This window comes from Oncorhynchus mykiss, chromosome 20, assembly GCF_013265735.2.
Source record: "Oncorhynchus mykiss isolate Arlee chromosome 20, USDA_OmykA_1.1, whole genome shotgun sequence".
Classification (NCBI taxonomy): domain Eukaryota; kingdom Metazoa; phylum Chordata; class Actinopteri; order Salmoniformes; family Salmonidae; genus Oncorhynchus; species Oncorhynchus mykiss.
This window is the reverse complement of record NC_048584.1, coordinates 24,092,419-24,109,013: the sequence shown is the minus strand read 5'-3', so window position 1 is coordinate 24,109,013 and position 16,595 is coordinate 24,092,419. Positions and strand designations below refer to the sequence as shown.

At 44.0% G+C, this 16,595-nt stretch overlaps 1 protein-coding gene across 4 annotated transcripts in view; it reads left to right on the top strand.

Annotated features, from left to right (window-relative positions):
- Positions 1 to 3,159: 3,159 nt before the first annotated feature.
- The window catches only part of LOC110499230 (fatty acid synthase), a 30,814-nt gene continuing 17,378 nt past the window's right edge, over positions 3,160 to 16,595 (top strand). Inside the window, exons 1-11 of one of the 4 annotated variants that reach the window (XM_021576228.2) lie at positions 3,202 to 3,300; positions 3,406 to 3,427; positions 8,869 to 9,014; positions 12,312 to 12,464; positions 12,709 to 12,882; positions 13,007 to 13,207; positions 13,388 to 13,510; positions 14,930 to 15,045; positions 15,237 to 15,371; positions 15,733 to 16,219; positions 16,398 to 16,585. In XM_021576228.2, coding sequence (XP_021431903.2) covers positions 8,888 to 9,014; positions 12,312 to 12,464; positions 12,709 to 12,882; positions 13,007 to 13,207; positions 13,388 to 13,510; positions 14,930 to 15,045; positions 15,237 to 15,371; positions 15,733 to 16,219; positions 16,398 to 16,585 — 1,704 coding nt within the window. In that variant the 5' untranslated portion in view covers positions 3,202 to 3,300; positions 3,406 to 3,427; positions 8,869 to 8,887. Of the gene's footprint in view, positions 3,428 to 8,868; positions 9,015 to 12,311; positions 12,465 to 12,708; positions 12,883 to 13,006; positions 13,208 to 13,387; positions 13,511 to 14,929; positions 15,046 to 15,236; positions 15,372 to 15,732; positions 16,220 to 16,397; positions 16,586 to 16,595 lie in introns of all 4 variants that reach the window. The other 3 variants (XM_036956054.1, XM_021576226.2, XM_021576227.2) reach the window with 3 other exon arrangements.

The following is a 16,595-nucleotide window of genomic DNA, read 5'->3' as shown; positions in this document are numbered from 1 at the left end:
TACATACAGTGCCTTGCGAAAGTATTCGGCCCCCTTGAACTTTGCGACCTTTTGCCACATTTCAGGCTTCAAACATAAAGATATAAAACTGTATTTTTTTGTGAAGAATCAACAACAAGTGGGACACAATCATGAAGTGGAATGGCATTTATTGGATATTTCAAACTTTTTTAACAAATCAAAAACTGAAAAATTGGGCGTGCAAAATGATTCAGCCCCCTTAAGTTAATACTTTGTAGCGCCACCTTTTGCTGCGATTACAGCTGTAAGTCGCTTGGGTTATGTCTCTATCAGTTTTGCACATCGAGAGACTGAAATTTTTTCCCATTCTTCCTTGCAAAACAGCTCGAGCTCAGTGAGGTTGGATGGAGAGCATTTGTGAACAGCAGTTTTCAGTTCTTTCCACAGATTCTCGATTGGATTCAGGTCTAGACTTTGACTTGGCCATTCTAACACCTGGATATGTTTATTTTTGAACCATTCCATTGTAGATTTTGCTTTTATGTTTTGGATCATTGTCTTGTTGGAAGACAACTCTCCGTCCCAATCTCAGGTCTTTTGCAGACTCCATCAGGTTTTCTTCCAGAATGGTCCTGTATTTGGCTCCATCCATCTTCCCATCAATTTTAACCATCTTCCCTGTCCCTGCTGAAGAAAAGCAGGCCCAAACCATGATGCTGCCACCACCATGTTTGACAGTGGGGATGGTGTGTTCAGCTGTGTTGCTTTTACGCCAAACATAACGTTTTGCATTGTTGCCAAAAAGTTCCATTTTGGTTTCATCTGACCAGAGCACCTTCTTCCACATGTTTGGTGTGTCTCCCAGGTGGCTTGTGGCAAACTTTAAACAACACTTTTTATGTACATCTTTAAGAAATGGCTTTCTTGCCACTCTTCCATAAAGGCCAGATTTGTGCAATATACGACTGATTGTTGTCCTATGGACAGAGTCTCCCACCTCAGCTGTAGATCTCTGCAGTTCATCCAGAGTGATCATGGGCCTCTTGGCTGCATCTCTGATCAGTCTTCTCCTTGTATGAGCTGAAAGTTTAGAGGGACGGCCAGGTCTTGGTAGATTTGCAGTGTCTGATACTCCTTCCATTTCAATATTATCGCTTGCACAGTGCTCCTTGGGATGTTTAAAGCTTGGGAAATCTTTTTGTATCCAAATCCGGCTTTAAACTTCTTCACAACAGTATCTCGGACCTGCCTGGTGTGTTCCTTGTCCTTCATGATGCTCTCTGCGCTTTTAACGGACCTCTGAGACTATCACAGTAAAGGTGCATTTATACGGAGACTTGATTACACACAGGTGGATTGTATTTATCATCATTAGTAATTTAGGTCAACATTGGATCATTCAGAGATCCTCACTGAACGTCTGGAGAGAGTTTGCTGCACTGAAAGTAAAGGGGCTTAATAATTGTGCACGCCCAATTTTTCAGTTTTTGATTTGTTAAAAAAGTTTGAAATATTCAATAAATGTCGTTCCACTTCATGATTGTGTCCCACTTGTTGTTGATTCTTCACAAAAAAATACAGTTTTATATCTTTATGTTTGAAGCCTGAAATGTGGCAAAAGGTCGCAAAGTTCAAAGGGGCCGAATACTTTCGCAAGGCACTGTATTTCCACATGTTTTCTACAGATTATCTTGGTTAGTAAATAAGTACAGTCCAAGATATTGACAGAACAGTACAAAGTAAGTTGTAGTTTTTCTCTACATCATGCCATCCTCCACATGCCATTTTCACCATTGAACTCTAGTAACCCCAACAGTCAGGCAGCATTTCTGATTACATCACCATCCTTGCTGCCCTGGCAACAAGCTCCTCCCCTCACTGTCATCACATCACCCTATCTCCTAGCAACACCCTCACATCCAAGCTGATTGGAGGTGCCCACACACCCCTGCTCTGTGATTGGTTCATTTTCACGTTTGTAAAATATCACAACTATGATCACAGCTGGCACGATTTGGGTGTGTGCTACCTGGTTTGTCAGCCTGACTGTACATTCGCCATAATAATCTATTTCAGGTGGGTTGATATGGTTGCTCCTCAAGTACAACCTACAGAAGAAATGCCTACTGACTGAGTTTGGGTAAAATACCCATTAACAATATATAAAAACATACATGAATAAGCATAAACTATAAAATACGTATTTAGTTATTTATGGACATTTATACTCATAAGCATTAAAATTCATGAACATTTACATGTTTATGTATAAAGCATTTATAAGTAATTATAAACATTTTATAATGACTTATTGGTGGAAGTTATTATAAAGTATTACCAAACCTCTTGTTAAACAATATAAAATACTGTGAATACTTGGGTGCAATAAAATAAATGATTATCTTTCTATACATGCAAAACAATGGATATACAATATTTCAATGATTTAAAAAAATAGGTTATAGATGACTCCTTCAATTCGTACAGGTGATCGAACACATGCATTGATAGATATATCATTTCTACAACGTCAACCACAGGTGACCATGCAGTTCATACAAATTATATTCAACATAGTGTTGGCCTAATCTGCACTAGTAGACTTCCAAATGCGTTACACATGCTGTAAAGAATACATTAATTCATTATTAATAGGTTAGGGGGAAATATTTACCTTGTGTAGGCTAAATCCACCATTATTTAATGGTATATCCATCTCCAATAAATTGCATTGTCAAAAATCATACATTTGTGAATAAAAAGGGGAAAAATCTAATTGATCAAGATTGTCAAATGTGTTTCCCAAAGTCCATGGACTATTGCATGTGTCCTCCTTTCTGCAAGATTTCGAAATTAGTTATTGTTCAATCAGTGTGAAATCTGAACACAGCTCAGACCTGTAAGTGATGGTTCTGCGCTTTGAACTTGAGTGATGAACTTGGACTTGGCTTTGAGCTTTATCAATATAATGGGGCGGGGGAAACCGGGCTAGGCTCCTGGTGCACTCGCACATTGGACTAGCACATAGGATACATCCAATGCTATCCGAATGTACTACAGTAACCTTTCCATCGCTTTCTTCCGTTTTTTTCCGAAACTACAGCGTTCAGCGAATCACCCCATCACTGGCTGAGACTGTGAGCCCTGCCTCTTTTCTCATTGGACTGGACAGCCTATCCAAGCTGTCAGCCCATGTGGCGTGGCCGGGGAGAGCATGTCAGACATTTAAATTAAATAGAGAAAGGGAATCAAAGAAGCGAGAGAAATTGGAAGGGCTAGGCAGGGAACGGGAAGAGCTCGCGATTCCTCCCGAACAACTGTAGCACGGACACATCACAGGCAAGCGCGCTCTCACCGACGGAAGATAAGGGATTATCGAGGGAATTTTTGATAACGTTAACCGTTTCTTTACTAATATTTATCTCATTTTGGTGGTTTCTACAGATATTAAAACACATAAATACAGGTAAGTTGTTCTGATATTGCTAGATTAGCAATGTTATAGCTTCTTCATCAAGTTAGCCGGTGAGATGTTCCCTTATGATGACCGGCGTCGTAGCAATAAACATAAACGAACTCAACATATATTTCCTCGATATCAGCTGGCTTGTTTTTTTTAAAAATCAATTACTACACTTTCTCGTTACAATGTTCATGCATTGTAAGAGTTACATCAGCTAGCTGACTTATTCTCAAAAATAGTGACATTTTAGCTAGGCTAGGTAAAGATTTTGGTCGCCATCCCCTGCTTAGATGTTGCTTCCTCTAACCAATGGTTGCGTGGAACGTCATCGGCCGTGTAATCGACTGAAAGACTGCTGTAACATGTGGTGGTTAGCTGCTACGTGAAATACCTAGCCAAGCGTCTTAACCTGGCAGGCGGCAGAGGAACGCTCTCATAGGTTCAGGCGCAATTTCAATAGTGATGCCTGCCACTGCGAAGGCTAGCAGTTGAGTTGCTATATGTTCATCACTACCTGGATGCCAACACGTTTTAATCAATTAAATGGCAGTTCATCAGTGAGTAGTAGTTATGTTTGATTATGCTTGGGACACCTATATTATGCTGGCTAGTTATCCGTGTGGCGTGCTTGTGTCCCTGGTCTCAATTTGGGAGTAGCTTGGAGATAATCGAGCGTAGTTTATAAGTATTGACCTATAGGGCCCAGTAACAATGGTTTGATTAGCTATGCCAACATCAAAGGGTCATTAATAATTCAATTAATTTAGTTTTTTTGGGGGTGTTGATGCCTGGGATAGTATTGAATTGGATGCCTCTCCTTTTGAGAGCCTTTTTTCTGGTGCTGCTCTTTCTGATTATATTTTTGGTTACATTTTCTGCATGGCTAGTAGGAGGTGAGCATGATGCATTTTGCGCACCCTCTTAGTCTAATTGCAAGACAGTAATTTGATGAGTCATATTGTAAAACTCATGCCTGTATCCATGTCTCTGAAGACAATCACTTTCACTGTCATTCAGCTACAGTCACCACCTGAACTTCACTTAAAGGAAACTTTGAGTGGAAGTATCTTTTGGTATATGTTTAATTAGTCCATATCTTAAACTTGATTGCTTAATTACAAAACATTTTAGGACTGTATCAATAGTGGACTAATGAAACTACAAATACCAAAATATAGTTTGAGTGGTATTTTCCTTGAATATTTCAAATAGGCCTTGTCTAGTCCAAAAGGTTTAGCATGAATCTGAGGTTTTGTGCCTAAGACTTGGAAAAGAGAGCACCTAATCTAACCACTAGTCTCTAGACCTTGTGGGCTCAGGGTAAGAGTTGAATACCCCTTGCTTACCCAGACTAGTATCACATTAGAAATGGACATCAATGTTTGGTGAGCCTACCCATCCCAGCACCAGCCAGGATCCTAGCTCTCTTTATACCAGGACTCTCCAACCTTGTTCCTGAAGAGCTACCATCCTGTAGATTTTCACTGAAACCCTAATCTAGCATATTTGATTCTAATAATTAGCTGGTTGATAAACTGAATCAGGTTAGTTACAACTGGAGTCAGATTGAAAACCTACAGGAGGTTAGCTCTACAGGAAAAAGGTATAAGTCTCCTTGAGTGAACGGGCTGGTGCTTCTTTTGCCTACTTGACAGGTATGTCATCGAGGCCCAGGATGAAATGTCCTGGCTTCTAGAGATGGATGTAGTCTTTAACTTCAGCCGAATTTGTCATACATCATGTTATTGCTATGTATAACAACTCCAGGTACTTTTCATGTGTTTTAGTATCTATGTGAAAAGTTGAGCCAAGCCAATTACTAGTATGTTCTATTTGAGGCGTATGGCTTAGATTTGAACAGATTATTATTACATTTTTTTATAGATTGTCAATCAATACAGTTTCATTGTAATCTGTACAAGAATCCCATTATTATCTTCGTGCACAGATGTTGGTCAGTGTCACTCCCTCATAGGTTGAGTTATTTATATTACACAAAATGGCTGTAGAGGACAGCGGGAGACGGGAGGACAGACAGAAAAAAATACAGACAGACTGAGTGAGTGGGGGAGAGACAGATGCACCAAGAGACGGGGAGAGAAACACACACAGGAAGGCTGTGTGCTTTGTCATCCATGGCATGGTGTCACTGTACAGTAGTTGTCATTGTGTTGCATAAGTAGATATCCAACACATGTAATCAATCAAGGCCCTGCTTTACAGTGATGAGATTCAGGTCAGGTAGATGATAATCCACCTTAATCCCTGTAGGTTTACTAGGCTACTTTACTAACCTGCTCCTACCCAGCCCTCTATGGCCAGGCAGGGTGATACTCTATAGGCGGAGGAGTGAAGGGTGATTCTCATGAAACTGGTGCTTGACCCAAATAATTTCTCTTGGATCACTAAGATTAGATCTGTATTTTTTTATTTCAGAAATGTTTATTTTTCATCTTCCAAACCTGCTTATTCTTACCATAATCCACCAATATTTCGGAAATATTAAGAAAAATGTAATTTTTCAGCAACTTGAAAAAGTTTTAGGGTAATGAAAAAACATGTTCACAGACGGTGTTTTTGCGTAATAAATATTATTGTTTAATGTAAACTTCAACTAGTATACAATTTGTATGATTTATGGACAGTACAGCAACGTATGCGTTTATATATCATTTGTATTTTTTTTTTATTCAAATAAATTTGGCTTTTCTAATGTAGAATTGTATAAATTGACCTGAGAATTTAATCTGGACCCATTTTGGTAATGAGAATTTAGTGTGAAAATGTTCAAAATTCAGGTGAAAATTTTATAAAATAAGACACTGTGCCATAAACAAGGCATCTTAGCCTTCAGATTGATAACCATGATGCATCTGCAACAATCAATTATCTAACTCAATTTGCTACTGCCATGGTTTTTTTTTTTTAAACTGCTATGACATCCTGATACTCTTACAGATGCATGGCCACTGCTCACAGGAAGCTGACTTCTCAGCCAATAACAATACCAGATGTGCAGGCGTTTGTTCCAAGGCAGCACTGACAAACATGATCTCGGCCTGAAATGACATAACCTCTCTTTCCATGTGTACTACACACTTTCGAGTTAGACAGGTTTGTATTTATCCTTGGCTAGGCATTCAGACTTTAGTCTTCTCCTAGCTAGGTATTTACCTGACAATGTGCCCTAGGCTTGTAGAATGTAGGTAAATAATGCAAGCGACTTCAATGGCTAATTTGTCTGAACAGAAATACTTATTTTCCACCATCATTTGCAAATAAATTCATTAAAAATCCTACAATGTGATTTTCTGGATTTTTTTTTCTCTCATTTTGTCTGTCATAGTTGAAGTGTACCTATGATGAAAATTACAGGCCTCTCATCTTTTTAAGTGGGAGAACTTGCACAATTGGTGGCTGACTAAATACTTTTTTCCCCCACTGTATATAGTACGCTGTGTTATTGGGAAAGTGGGGGACTCTCAGTTCCATTCAAATATATTTTGTTGAGTTATCAGGGAATGTAGCTATGCTTCAGTGGATGGACACACTGGCTAAAGAACTCACTGGACTCTGTATTCAGATTCTACACACAGACACACTGCTGCCAGTCATCTGGAGTTATGAAAATATGCTGCAATCACAGTAACCAATTGCATGATGTTACCATTACAGAGGAACGGAGCGTGCAGTCCCTAGTTTGCCTTATTGTCTCTGTACAGATTTAGTTAGCCCATCGGACAGTGAGAGTTAACGTAGTTAACCAATTAAGAGTGGTGATGATGTAGGCCCACACTGGCTCACTGTCCGATGGGCTTACTTTAAATCTGTAAGGTGTTCTTCAATGTTGGTCCTATGCACCCACAGGGTGTGCACTGTGCAGGCTTTTGTTCTATCCCAGTTAACAAACCTATAGCCTTTTAGCCTATGAAGTGCGTGGTAATTTGAAATCATGTGGACCAGAACAAAAGCCCTGTAGCTTTCCAGGTTTGAAGAGCGAGGAGTGCTGTAACACTCCTATTAGGGGGTCATCAGTACTGTAGGGGCTCGGTTCCACCAGCTGTATTGTGTTGGCCCCCCTGCCCTGTGTGAGGGCACTAACAGTAGGCTGCTGTGTGTTCAACTAGGGAACCGTTAGCTACAACTTGGAGTAGAGCGCTTCACTGCATTGATCAGTGAACTGGGATAAACTGATTGGCCCCTCCCCTGCCGTGTCATTGGTTGGCTGGCTTGCACGGAATGGCCTGGCCCAGGAACGAAGGTTCTGGGCTGGATGATGAGTTCACACTCGAACTGCGACTACACACAAACATGAACACACACTGAGTATCTCCTCTGCTTCTCTTCTTAATCAGATGCAGATCTCTGCTTCCCAGCCCAGTCTGCTGTCGCCTGAGGTGAACTGGCTGGTTGACCTAGAAAGCACCTTTTTAAAATGCTGTGCTGAACATGACTTTGTGCTAAAGAGGCTTTCGGGGCTCATTTCCACAGACCCATTCAGTGCTGCCTGGTCAAGCAGTCGAAATCTATTGTTGTCAGTGTAAGACCCCTTGCAGGGGGTGAGGGAGTTGACTCTCGCAAGCTACTGTCTGTCAAAGCGTGTGTGCAAGCAATTAAATGTTTCTGTGGGGAATGGGAATTTTCCCATAGGGTCGTTTTGTCTAGACTTATGTCGCCCCCCCCCCCCCACTCTCTCTCTTTCTTAATTTCTCTGAATTCTTTTGGTCTCCTTTTCTCTCCCCTACTTAGTTCACAATTTTCTCAGGCTGTAGTTTTCTGATAATTTGTGATACTGCTGCCATCGTGCACCAGTTATTGTTTAAGAAACTACAGTAATGTGCATAAATAAAGGGTAAACGAAATCAACCTCTAACTAGGATTGTGACATTACAAGTAGCCTATATTCTCTTTTTTTTTTTTCTCATGACAACAAACAATACAAAGCAGACCCAAATCTTTTTCAAATATTGTGTGCTATAGCTTGGAAAGTAAACAAATGTGACTGGGTGACATTGTTTTTGGTTGCCCGAAAATGCTAATTCACTATTTACACACGAAGTGTTATATATTGCCTGCACATAGGCAAGGAATCAGAAAGATCCGCACTGGACATCTTTGTATTTTTGTTGCTATCAGTCAAATAAATTCTCAGAGAAGGCCGATCTACCCTGACTGCCATAGTCTTCACATTAAACAATGGGGAGGAACCAGAAATATCAGTTACAGACTACTGGAAATCTTTGTAGTTTCACTTAAATAAATAAATAAAATTAACCTGCCCAATTGGGGAAGCCTCAGAGCATGCTCAACTTGCTTAGTTCACTTGCCCCAGGCGATAGGACAACCCTTTATGTCAACCCCTGCTTCTAAGTATCGTGATACTGGTATCTTCTCAACCCTACATCTAACCCAATCTCTCACTCTTCTCCTCTCTCCTCCCACAGTAGCCCTTTTATTCCCAGGATGGAGGAGATTGTTGTAGCCGGGATATCGGGCCGGCTTCCTGAGTCAAACAACCTCGAGGAATTCTGGGAGAACCTCTTCAATGGGGTTGACATGGTTACAGAAGATGACCGAAGGTGGAAGCCAGGTGAGCCCCCGTGACCTTTCCATGACCTGGATGTGATTATGACCCATAAACATCAGACATGATGCTGTTTTTATTTGTTTCTTTGAACTCTGAAAGGACTCACAACAAGCTTTGAAAATCTGACTGACACACAAGCTACCTTGCATCACAGTGTAATCTACACCGTAAACTAATGAGTAGCTTGTATCATAAATTGGGTTGCAGTTTTGAACCAAATCATACATTGTAGACCAATATTTCATTCGAACATCTGCCGTAAATGATGTGGGTGTACTGCCTAGTCATGGAATGTTACATCAACCACATGCTAGGAAATGTCTCCCTTCCCCTGACCAAAGACCTGGTTAGCTATACTTTTATTTTGCATCACCATCAATGTGAGCAGGTTAATGAGTAGAATGCTGAATGCTTCCTCCAGTCTTTACTGGCCCGTTTGTCTGTCATTCAAATATATATATATATATATATATTACTCAGCAAAAAAAGAAACGTCCCTTTTTCAGGACCCTGTCCTTCAAAGATAATTCGTAAAAATCCAAATAACTTCACAGATCTTCATTGTAAAGTGTTTAAACACTGTTTTCCATGCTTGTTCAATGAACCATAAACAATTAATGAACATGCACCTGTGGAACGGACGTTAAGACACCAACAGCTTACAGACGGTTGGCAATTAAGGTCATAGTTATGAAAACTTAGGACACTAAAGAGGCCTTTCTACTGACTCTGAACACCAAAAGAAAGATGCCCAGGGTCCCTGCTCATCCGCGTGAACTTGCCTTAGGCATGCTGCAAGGAGGCATGAGGACTGCAGATGTGGCCAGGGCAATAAATTGCAATGTCCGTACTGTGAGACGCCTAAGTTAGCGCTACAGGGAGACAGGACGGACAGCGGATCGTCCTCGCAGTGGCAGACCACGTGTAGCAACACTTGCACAGGATCGGTACATCCGAACATCAGAACCGCGGGACAGGTACAGGATGGCAACAACTGCCTGAGTTACACCAGGAACGCACAATCCCTCCATCAGTGCTCAGACGGTCCGCAATTGGCTGAGAGAGGCTGGACTGAGGGCTTGTAGGCATGTTGTAAGGCAGGTCCTCACCAGACATCACCGGCAACAATGTTGCCTATGGGCACAAACCCACCGTCGCTGGACCAGACAGGACTGGCTCTTTGAGAAGTTGCGGTTTTGTCTCACCAGGGGTGATGGTCGGATTTGCGTTTATCATTGAAGGAATGAGCGTTACACTAAGGCCTGTACTCTGGAGTGGGATCGATTTGGAGGTGGAGGGTCCGTCATGGTCTGGGGCGGTGTGTCACAGCATCATCGGACTGAGCTTGTTGTCATTGCAGGCAATCTCAACGCTGTGCATTACAGGGAAGATGACATCCTCCCTCATGTGGTACCCTTCCTGCAGGCTCATCCTGACCCTCCATTATGACAATGCCACCAGCCATACAGCTCATTCTCTGTGTGATTTCCTGCAAGACAGGAATGTCAGTGTTCTGCCATGGCCAGCGAAGAGCCCGGATCTCTCACGTCTGGGACCTGTTGGATCGGAGGGTGAGGGCTAGGGCCTTTCCGCCAGAAATGTCCGAAATTGCAGGTGCCTTGGTGGAAGAGTGGAGTAACATCTCACAGCAAGAACTGGCAAATCTGGTGCAGTCCATGAGGAGATGCGCTGTAGTACTTAATGCAGCTGGTGGCCACACCAGATACTGACTGTTACTTTTGATTTTGACCACCCCCCCTCCCTTTTGTTCAGGGACACATTATTCAATTTATGTTAGCCACATGTCTGTGGAACTTGGTTTGTCTGTTGTTGAATCTTGTTATGTTCATACAAATATTTACACATGTTAAGTTTGCTGAAAATAAATGCAGTTGACAGTGAGTGTTTATTTTTTTGCTGCGTTATATACACCTAGATGGTTGATGGGGGGGCACTGTGTTGAAGCCACCATGTCGTCATCTTGGCATTCATCAAAACAATAGGAACACTTTCCTAATATTGAGTTGCCCCCGCCCCTTTGCCCTCAGAACAGCCTCAATTAATAATCCTTCTTAAACTCGTCTCCCTCCCTTCATCTACACTGATATTGAAGTGGATTTAACAAGTGACATCAATAGGGGATCATAGCTTTCACATGGATTCATCTTGTCATGGAAAGAGCAGGTGTTCTTCATGTTTTCTATACTTTTCTATATATGTTTTTTTTTTTTTTTGATAACTAATGTTCTTGTCCCCACTACAACAAAAACCTACTTAAATACATTTAATATTGTCAATTTAGTTGAAATACTGTAGAATTCCATTCATTACTATGGAGGACTGCTCCTACTATGGAGGACTGCTCCTACTATGGAGTGCCAATGTGGCTTCGAAGCCGCTCAATGGCCGATACATAGCATCATTAATCCAGATGCTATACACATCATCATTGATCACAACCCACATGAACCCAAACGAGCGCTCGTAGCCGTTAGCTGTACGATGAGCCTCTGATGTGTAAGAGGTGCTCTGTAGTCGCTGAAGGTCTCTTGTCAGTTCTCTGCCCTGCTCTGCTTTCCGTTGCTTTTCACCACCTGGCTGAGGTGCTGGGCTGTTGGCACTGCTACTCCTTGGCTTGTCTTGTTTAGCTTCTCTCTCCTTTCTCTTTTTATTTCTCGTACTCTTTCTGGCTCTGCCTAATTCACTCAGTTTTTCTTTCTTGCTCGGTCTCTCTTTTTCTGCCTTTCTCCCCATATTTTTCTTCTTAGCCCCATCTCACCTTCCTAGCTGTCTCGCTCTCTTACTCCCTCGTTTGCTTGGTTTCTCTCTCTCTGCTCTCTCTCCTCTGTTTCCTCTCTCTGTGAATAGCACCTCTCATCAGTCAGTGCCTGGCAACCAGCTAAAGCTCGCATTCATGTACTAAAAGCCTCCGGGCGAACGGAGCCCCTAAGACCACACACCACAGGAGAGGTGGGAAAAGCAGGGATAGAGGGAGGGAGGAGAAAAGGAGTGGAGAAAAGAAGAGGGGAAGGGTATGGGAAAGGAGTGGAGAAAATAAGGGAGGAGAGGAAAGGCCCTTGTTTGCTGTCTGCATAGAATTACTGAGAGGAAGGAGTAGTCCTGCTTTAGATTGTGTGTAAAATGATTACATTAATTAATATGTTCACTATTACATTCATGGGGGAATTATCCAGGTTATCCAGTCAGTGACTACAGGTAGAACACATGCTGTCTGGGGAAACCCAGTTATCCGGTTATTTATCCCTCAATGCTCCACGTGTCATTCCCATTCATTCCCAGGTCTGTACGGTCTTCCAAAGAGGAACGGCAAGCTGAAGGACATCAGTCGGTTCGATGCTGCTTTCTTCGGGGTCCACCCCAAACAGGCCCACACCATGGACCCCCAGCTACGCCTTATGCTGGAGATCGCCTACGAAGCCATTGTAGACGGAGGTGAGGAGAGGGGTGATGAGGGGTGGATGGATGAGTAGATTTTATTTGGGAAAACTGTGTAAAGATACCAAGTCAAATACATTTGTTTATTTGGATCCCAATTAGCTGTTACTATCACAACAGCTACTCTTCCTGTCATCCACACATTTTAGATTATATTACCCACATGTCACAAAGTTAATGTTTTAACGTTTTTATAGACCTGTGTGTGTGAGATTCATTGGTGTAATGTGTGTGTGTGCAGGTCTGAATCCGACGGAGCTGCGTGGCAGCAGGACAGGCGTCTACATCGGAGTGAGCGGCTCGGAGGCGGGCGAGGCCTTCAGCAGAGACCCTGAGGAGTTGCTAGGATACAGCATGACGGGCTGCCAGCGTGCCATGTTCGCCAACCGACTCTCCTATTTCTTTGACTTCAACGGTATGATCTCATCTAACACGGGAGTGGGTTCTCTCAAGCAGTTTTGTCACATGGTATCAATTGTCTTAATCTATCCCTAATGCTACAGTCTCCTGAGTTTTGTCTCCTCCCTCTGTCCCTCCAGGCCCCAGCACAGCCATCGACACCGCCTGCTCCTCCAGCCTACTGGCTCTGGAGAATGCCTTCAACGCCATTCGCCACGGACACTGTGACGCCGCCCTTGTGGGCGGGGTCAACCTGCTGCTCAAGCCAAACACCTCTGTGCAGTTCATGAAGCTGGGCATGCTCAGTCCGGAAGGAACCTGCAAGTCCTTTGACTCCTCAGGTAAGAGAGGGAGAGACCTGGATCGTGTTCAAAAAAATCGCAAAGTACAGAACTAAATGTTGAAGATAAAATGCTTCTCATGCTGAAAGCACACCCACATACAGCAGCACTATTTCCTGGTCCGACCCTGAAAGCGCATTAACGTTACTTCCTGGTGCGCTCCTCTCTGTGTTCCCCCAGGAAACGGTTACTGCCGTTCGGAGGCTGCGGTGGCGGTACTGTTGACCAGACGTTCCATGGCTAAGAGAGTGTACGCCACGGTACTCAACGCTGGTAACAACACTGACGGATACAAGGAGCAGGGTGAGCCGACACCCCACGGAGGGTACCTGCCCTGTCTGGAATGAAACCCTAGACACAGCCCCTATCCCCAAGGCACTGAGGCAGACCTCACCTGGTCTGATTTACATCTCCAGCCCCTACCCCTTAACTTTCCCCAGATCTATAAGGATTTGATGACTGTAAGCAACATGGTTATATTTCTGCATAACCCTCTGGTAGGTTACATATAGTTTCCACTATATTTCTCACACCAACGTGAGGCCTGGCTTACGTAAGTGTCCTGTACTGTAAATGCCAAGCAGTATCTCAGTAGAAACTTTATTTTTGTGGAGAAACAATTCAGTTGCATTTCCCATAGTGTCTTTTGGCCTATTGCCCAATAGGTTGAGGCCTCACTGACCCACTACGCACCCCTTGGAGAAATAGCACCACTTTTTAAGTCTCTATTCAATGTAACAGGCCCGCTACACTAGATGCGTAACTTTTATCTAACATGAGACACTCCTATTAATTTAAACGAAACCTGGGCATACGCAGCATGGCTCCATGAGAGGCTTGTGTTACTCAGCGTAAAATGACACTTTGGTTCTATTTTCAAGAATTTGACGTGTGACTCACGCCCGAGAACACTTGATAAATTAGTGTCTTTGCTCACGCTGGCAAAAAGTTCCACGTCCAGTGTGGCAGCTCAAAACCCCGTGTTTTCCTGACGCCCCAGTGGAGCTCCCCTGTAATCTGTGTTTGTGGTGTAATCTAGCTAATACCCGGCCAGATACAACTCTTTTTGAAATGTAGACCCATTAATGTGGTGTAATTGACACACACACACACACACTAACCTTTCCCCCAATCACTCCTCACACACTTAGCACTGCAGGCATGTGTTCATATACGACCTAGCTGAAGAGGAGACACATTCTCTGGAGTGTAACACTGGAACACACACACACTCAACGTTTGAGGATGTTCAATACCACACTTCACTCCCATGCCCCCTCCCTCTACTCTGCCCAGTTTGTCTGTCTTTCTGTCACACACAACAATAAACACACTCCCAGACTGGTGATCCAGTCACAGCATACCAGCCTGCAGTATTTACCAGTCAATTTGAAGTGGATGATTAAGGTACAAGGGCACCATGAGCTACTGACCCTGTAAACAGTGACATAGCTCTTAGCCACTCCAGGGAGACGTTTCCCAAGGTACAGATCTAGGATCAGCTTTCCCTCCATCACCCCTAGCCTTTACCATTAGTGTGGAAAATGCTGAACTGACTCGAGATCAGCGCCCAGGGGCAACCTTACCCTTCACCGCTCTTAGCCACTCGTGGTAGTGCACGTCGGTGACATTTGTTATACCAAATTACCTAAAAGTCATCTGAATGGCTACAAAAATAATTGTTTAAATGAAGTGATGTATTGATTGGTGTGTTCTTCCCAGGTGTGACGTTCCCCTCAGGTGAGATGCAGCAGCGGCTGGTACGTTCTCTCTACCAGGAGGTCAACATCACACCTGACCAGGTGGAGTACATTGAGGCCCACGGCACCGGGACCAAGGTGAACACACACACCTATCTATCTACATACACACATGCACAACACTTGATTCATTGTTGTTGGATCATATCACCACCACACCCAATAACGTAATGTTCTGTGGAAGGTGTTCTGTCACATTCCTCCCCCTGATACATCTGGTTCCCTCAGTATTTGTTTCACTTGGTGACTTCCGTCCTTTCTCCTCCCAGGTCGGCGACCCGCAGGAAGTGAATGGCATTGTCAGTGTGTTCTGTCATTCAAAGCGTGACCCACTGCTCATTGGCTCCACCAAGTCCAACATGGGCCATCCAGAGCCTGCCTCTGGCCTGGCCGCGCTGGCCAAGGTAAGAACTGGAATGGTCTGGGCTAACCTCCGTACAGGACAAAAAAGTGTTCTAAAGTCCCAATATGTGCAGGCAAGCCCAGCACTAACACACTTACCTTTCCGTCTCTCTCCTCTCCCTCCATATTTTTCTCCCTTTCTCTCTCTCCCTCCATATTTTTCTCCCTGTCTCTCCCTTTCTCTCTCTCCCTCCATATTTTTCTCCCTGTCTCTCCCTTTCTCTCTCTCCCTCCATATTTTTCTCCCTTTCTCTCTCTCCCTCCATATTTTTCTCCCTTTCTCTCTCTCCCTCCATATTTTTCTCCCTGTCTCTCTCTCCCTCCATATTTTTCTCCCTGTCTCTCGCTCTCCCCCTCTTTCAGGTTGTGTTGTCTCTGGAGCGAGGTGTGTGGGCTCCCAACATCCACTACAACGGCCCCAACACCGACATCCCTGCCCTTAGTGACGGCCGCCTCCGCGTCGTCAACGAGCCCATACCCGTTCGCGGCGGCATCGTTGGCATCAACTCTTTCGGATTTGGCGGCTCTAACGTTCACGTGATCCTCCGCCCTCCTGGTTTCAACACACCAAAAAGCTTTAAAGTGCCCCCCAATACCCCCTCTGTGTCCTCTCAAGTACCCAGGCTCCTCCAGGCCTGCGGCCGCACAGAGGAGGCTGTCTCCGCCCTCCTCAGCAAGGGGAAGGAACACTCGGGCGACGACAACTTCCTGTGTCTGCTGAACGACGTGTCTGGGGTACCCACGGCGGGGATGCCCTACAGGGGCTACACTTTGATTGGCTCCCAGGATGATGTCACAGAGGTGCAGAAGACTGAGGCCACGCCCAGACCGTTGTGGTACATCTGCTCAGGTAAGAGAGAAGACAGGGGTTAGGAGAGAAGAGTTTATTCAAGCCTCAGCCTAATGGTTAGTGTTAGGATTGGGGGTTAATGTGATCCAGGATCTGTGGTTAAGGGTAACTTCTACCTCGAATGATGAAAGCAGTGGTTTAGGAGAAAGGTGTGTGTTAACACTTGTGTGTGTCTCAGGTATGGGCACCCAATGGGGTGGGATGGGCCGCAGTCTGATGCAGCTGCCAGAGTTCAGGGAGTCCATCTTGCGTTCGGACATAGCATTGAAGGACACGGGGATGTGTGTGTCCAGTCTGCTCATGGAGGCAGATGAGAGCACCTTCGAGGACACGGTCCAAGCCTTCGTAGGCCTTGCCGCCATACAGGTACAGCAGA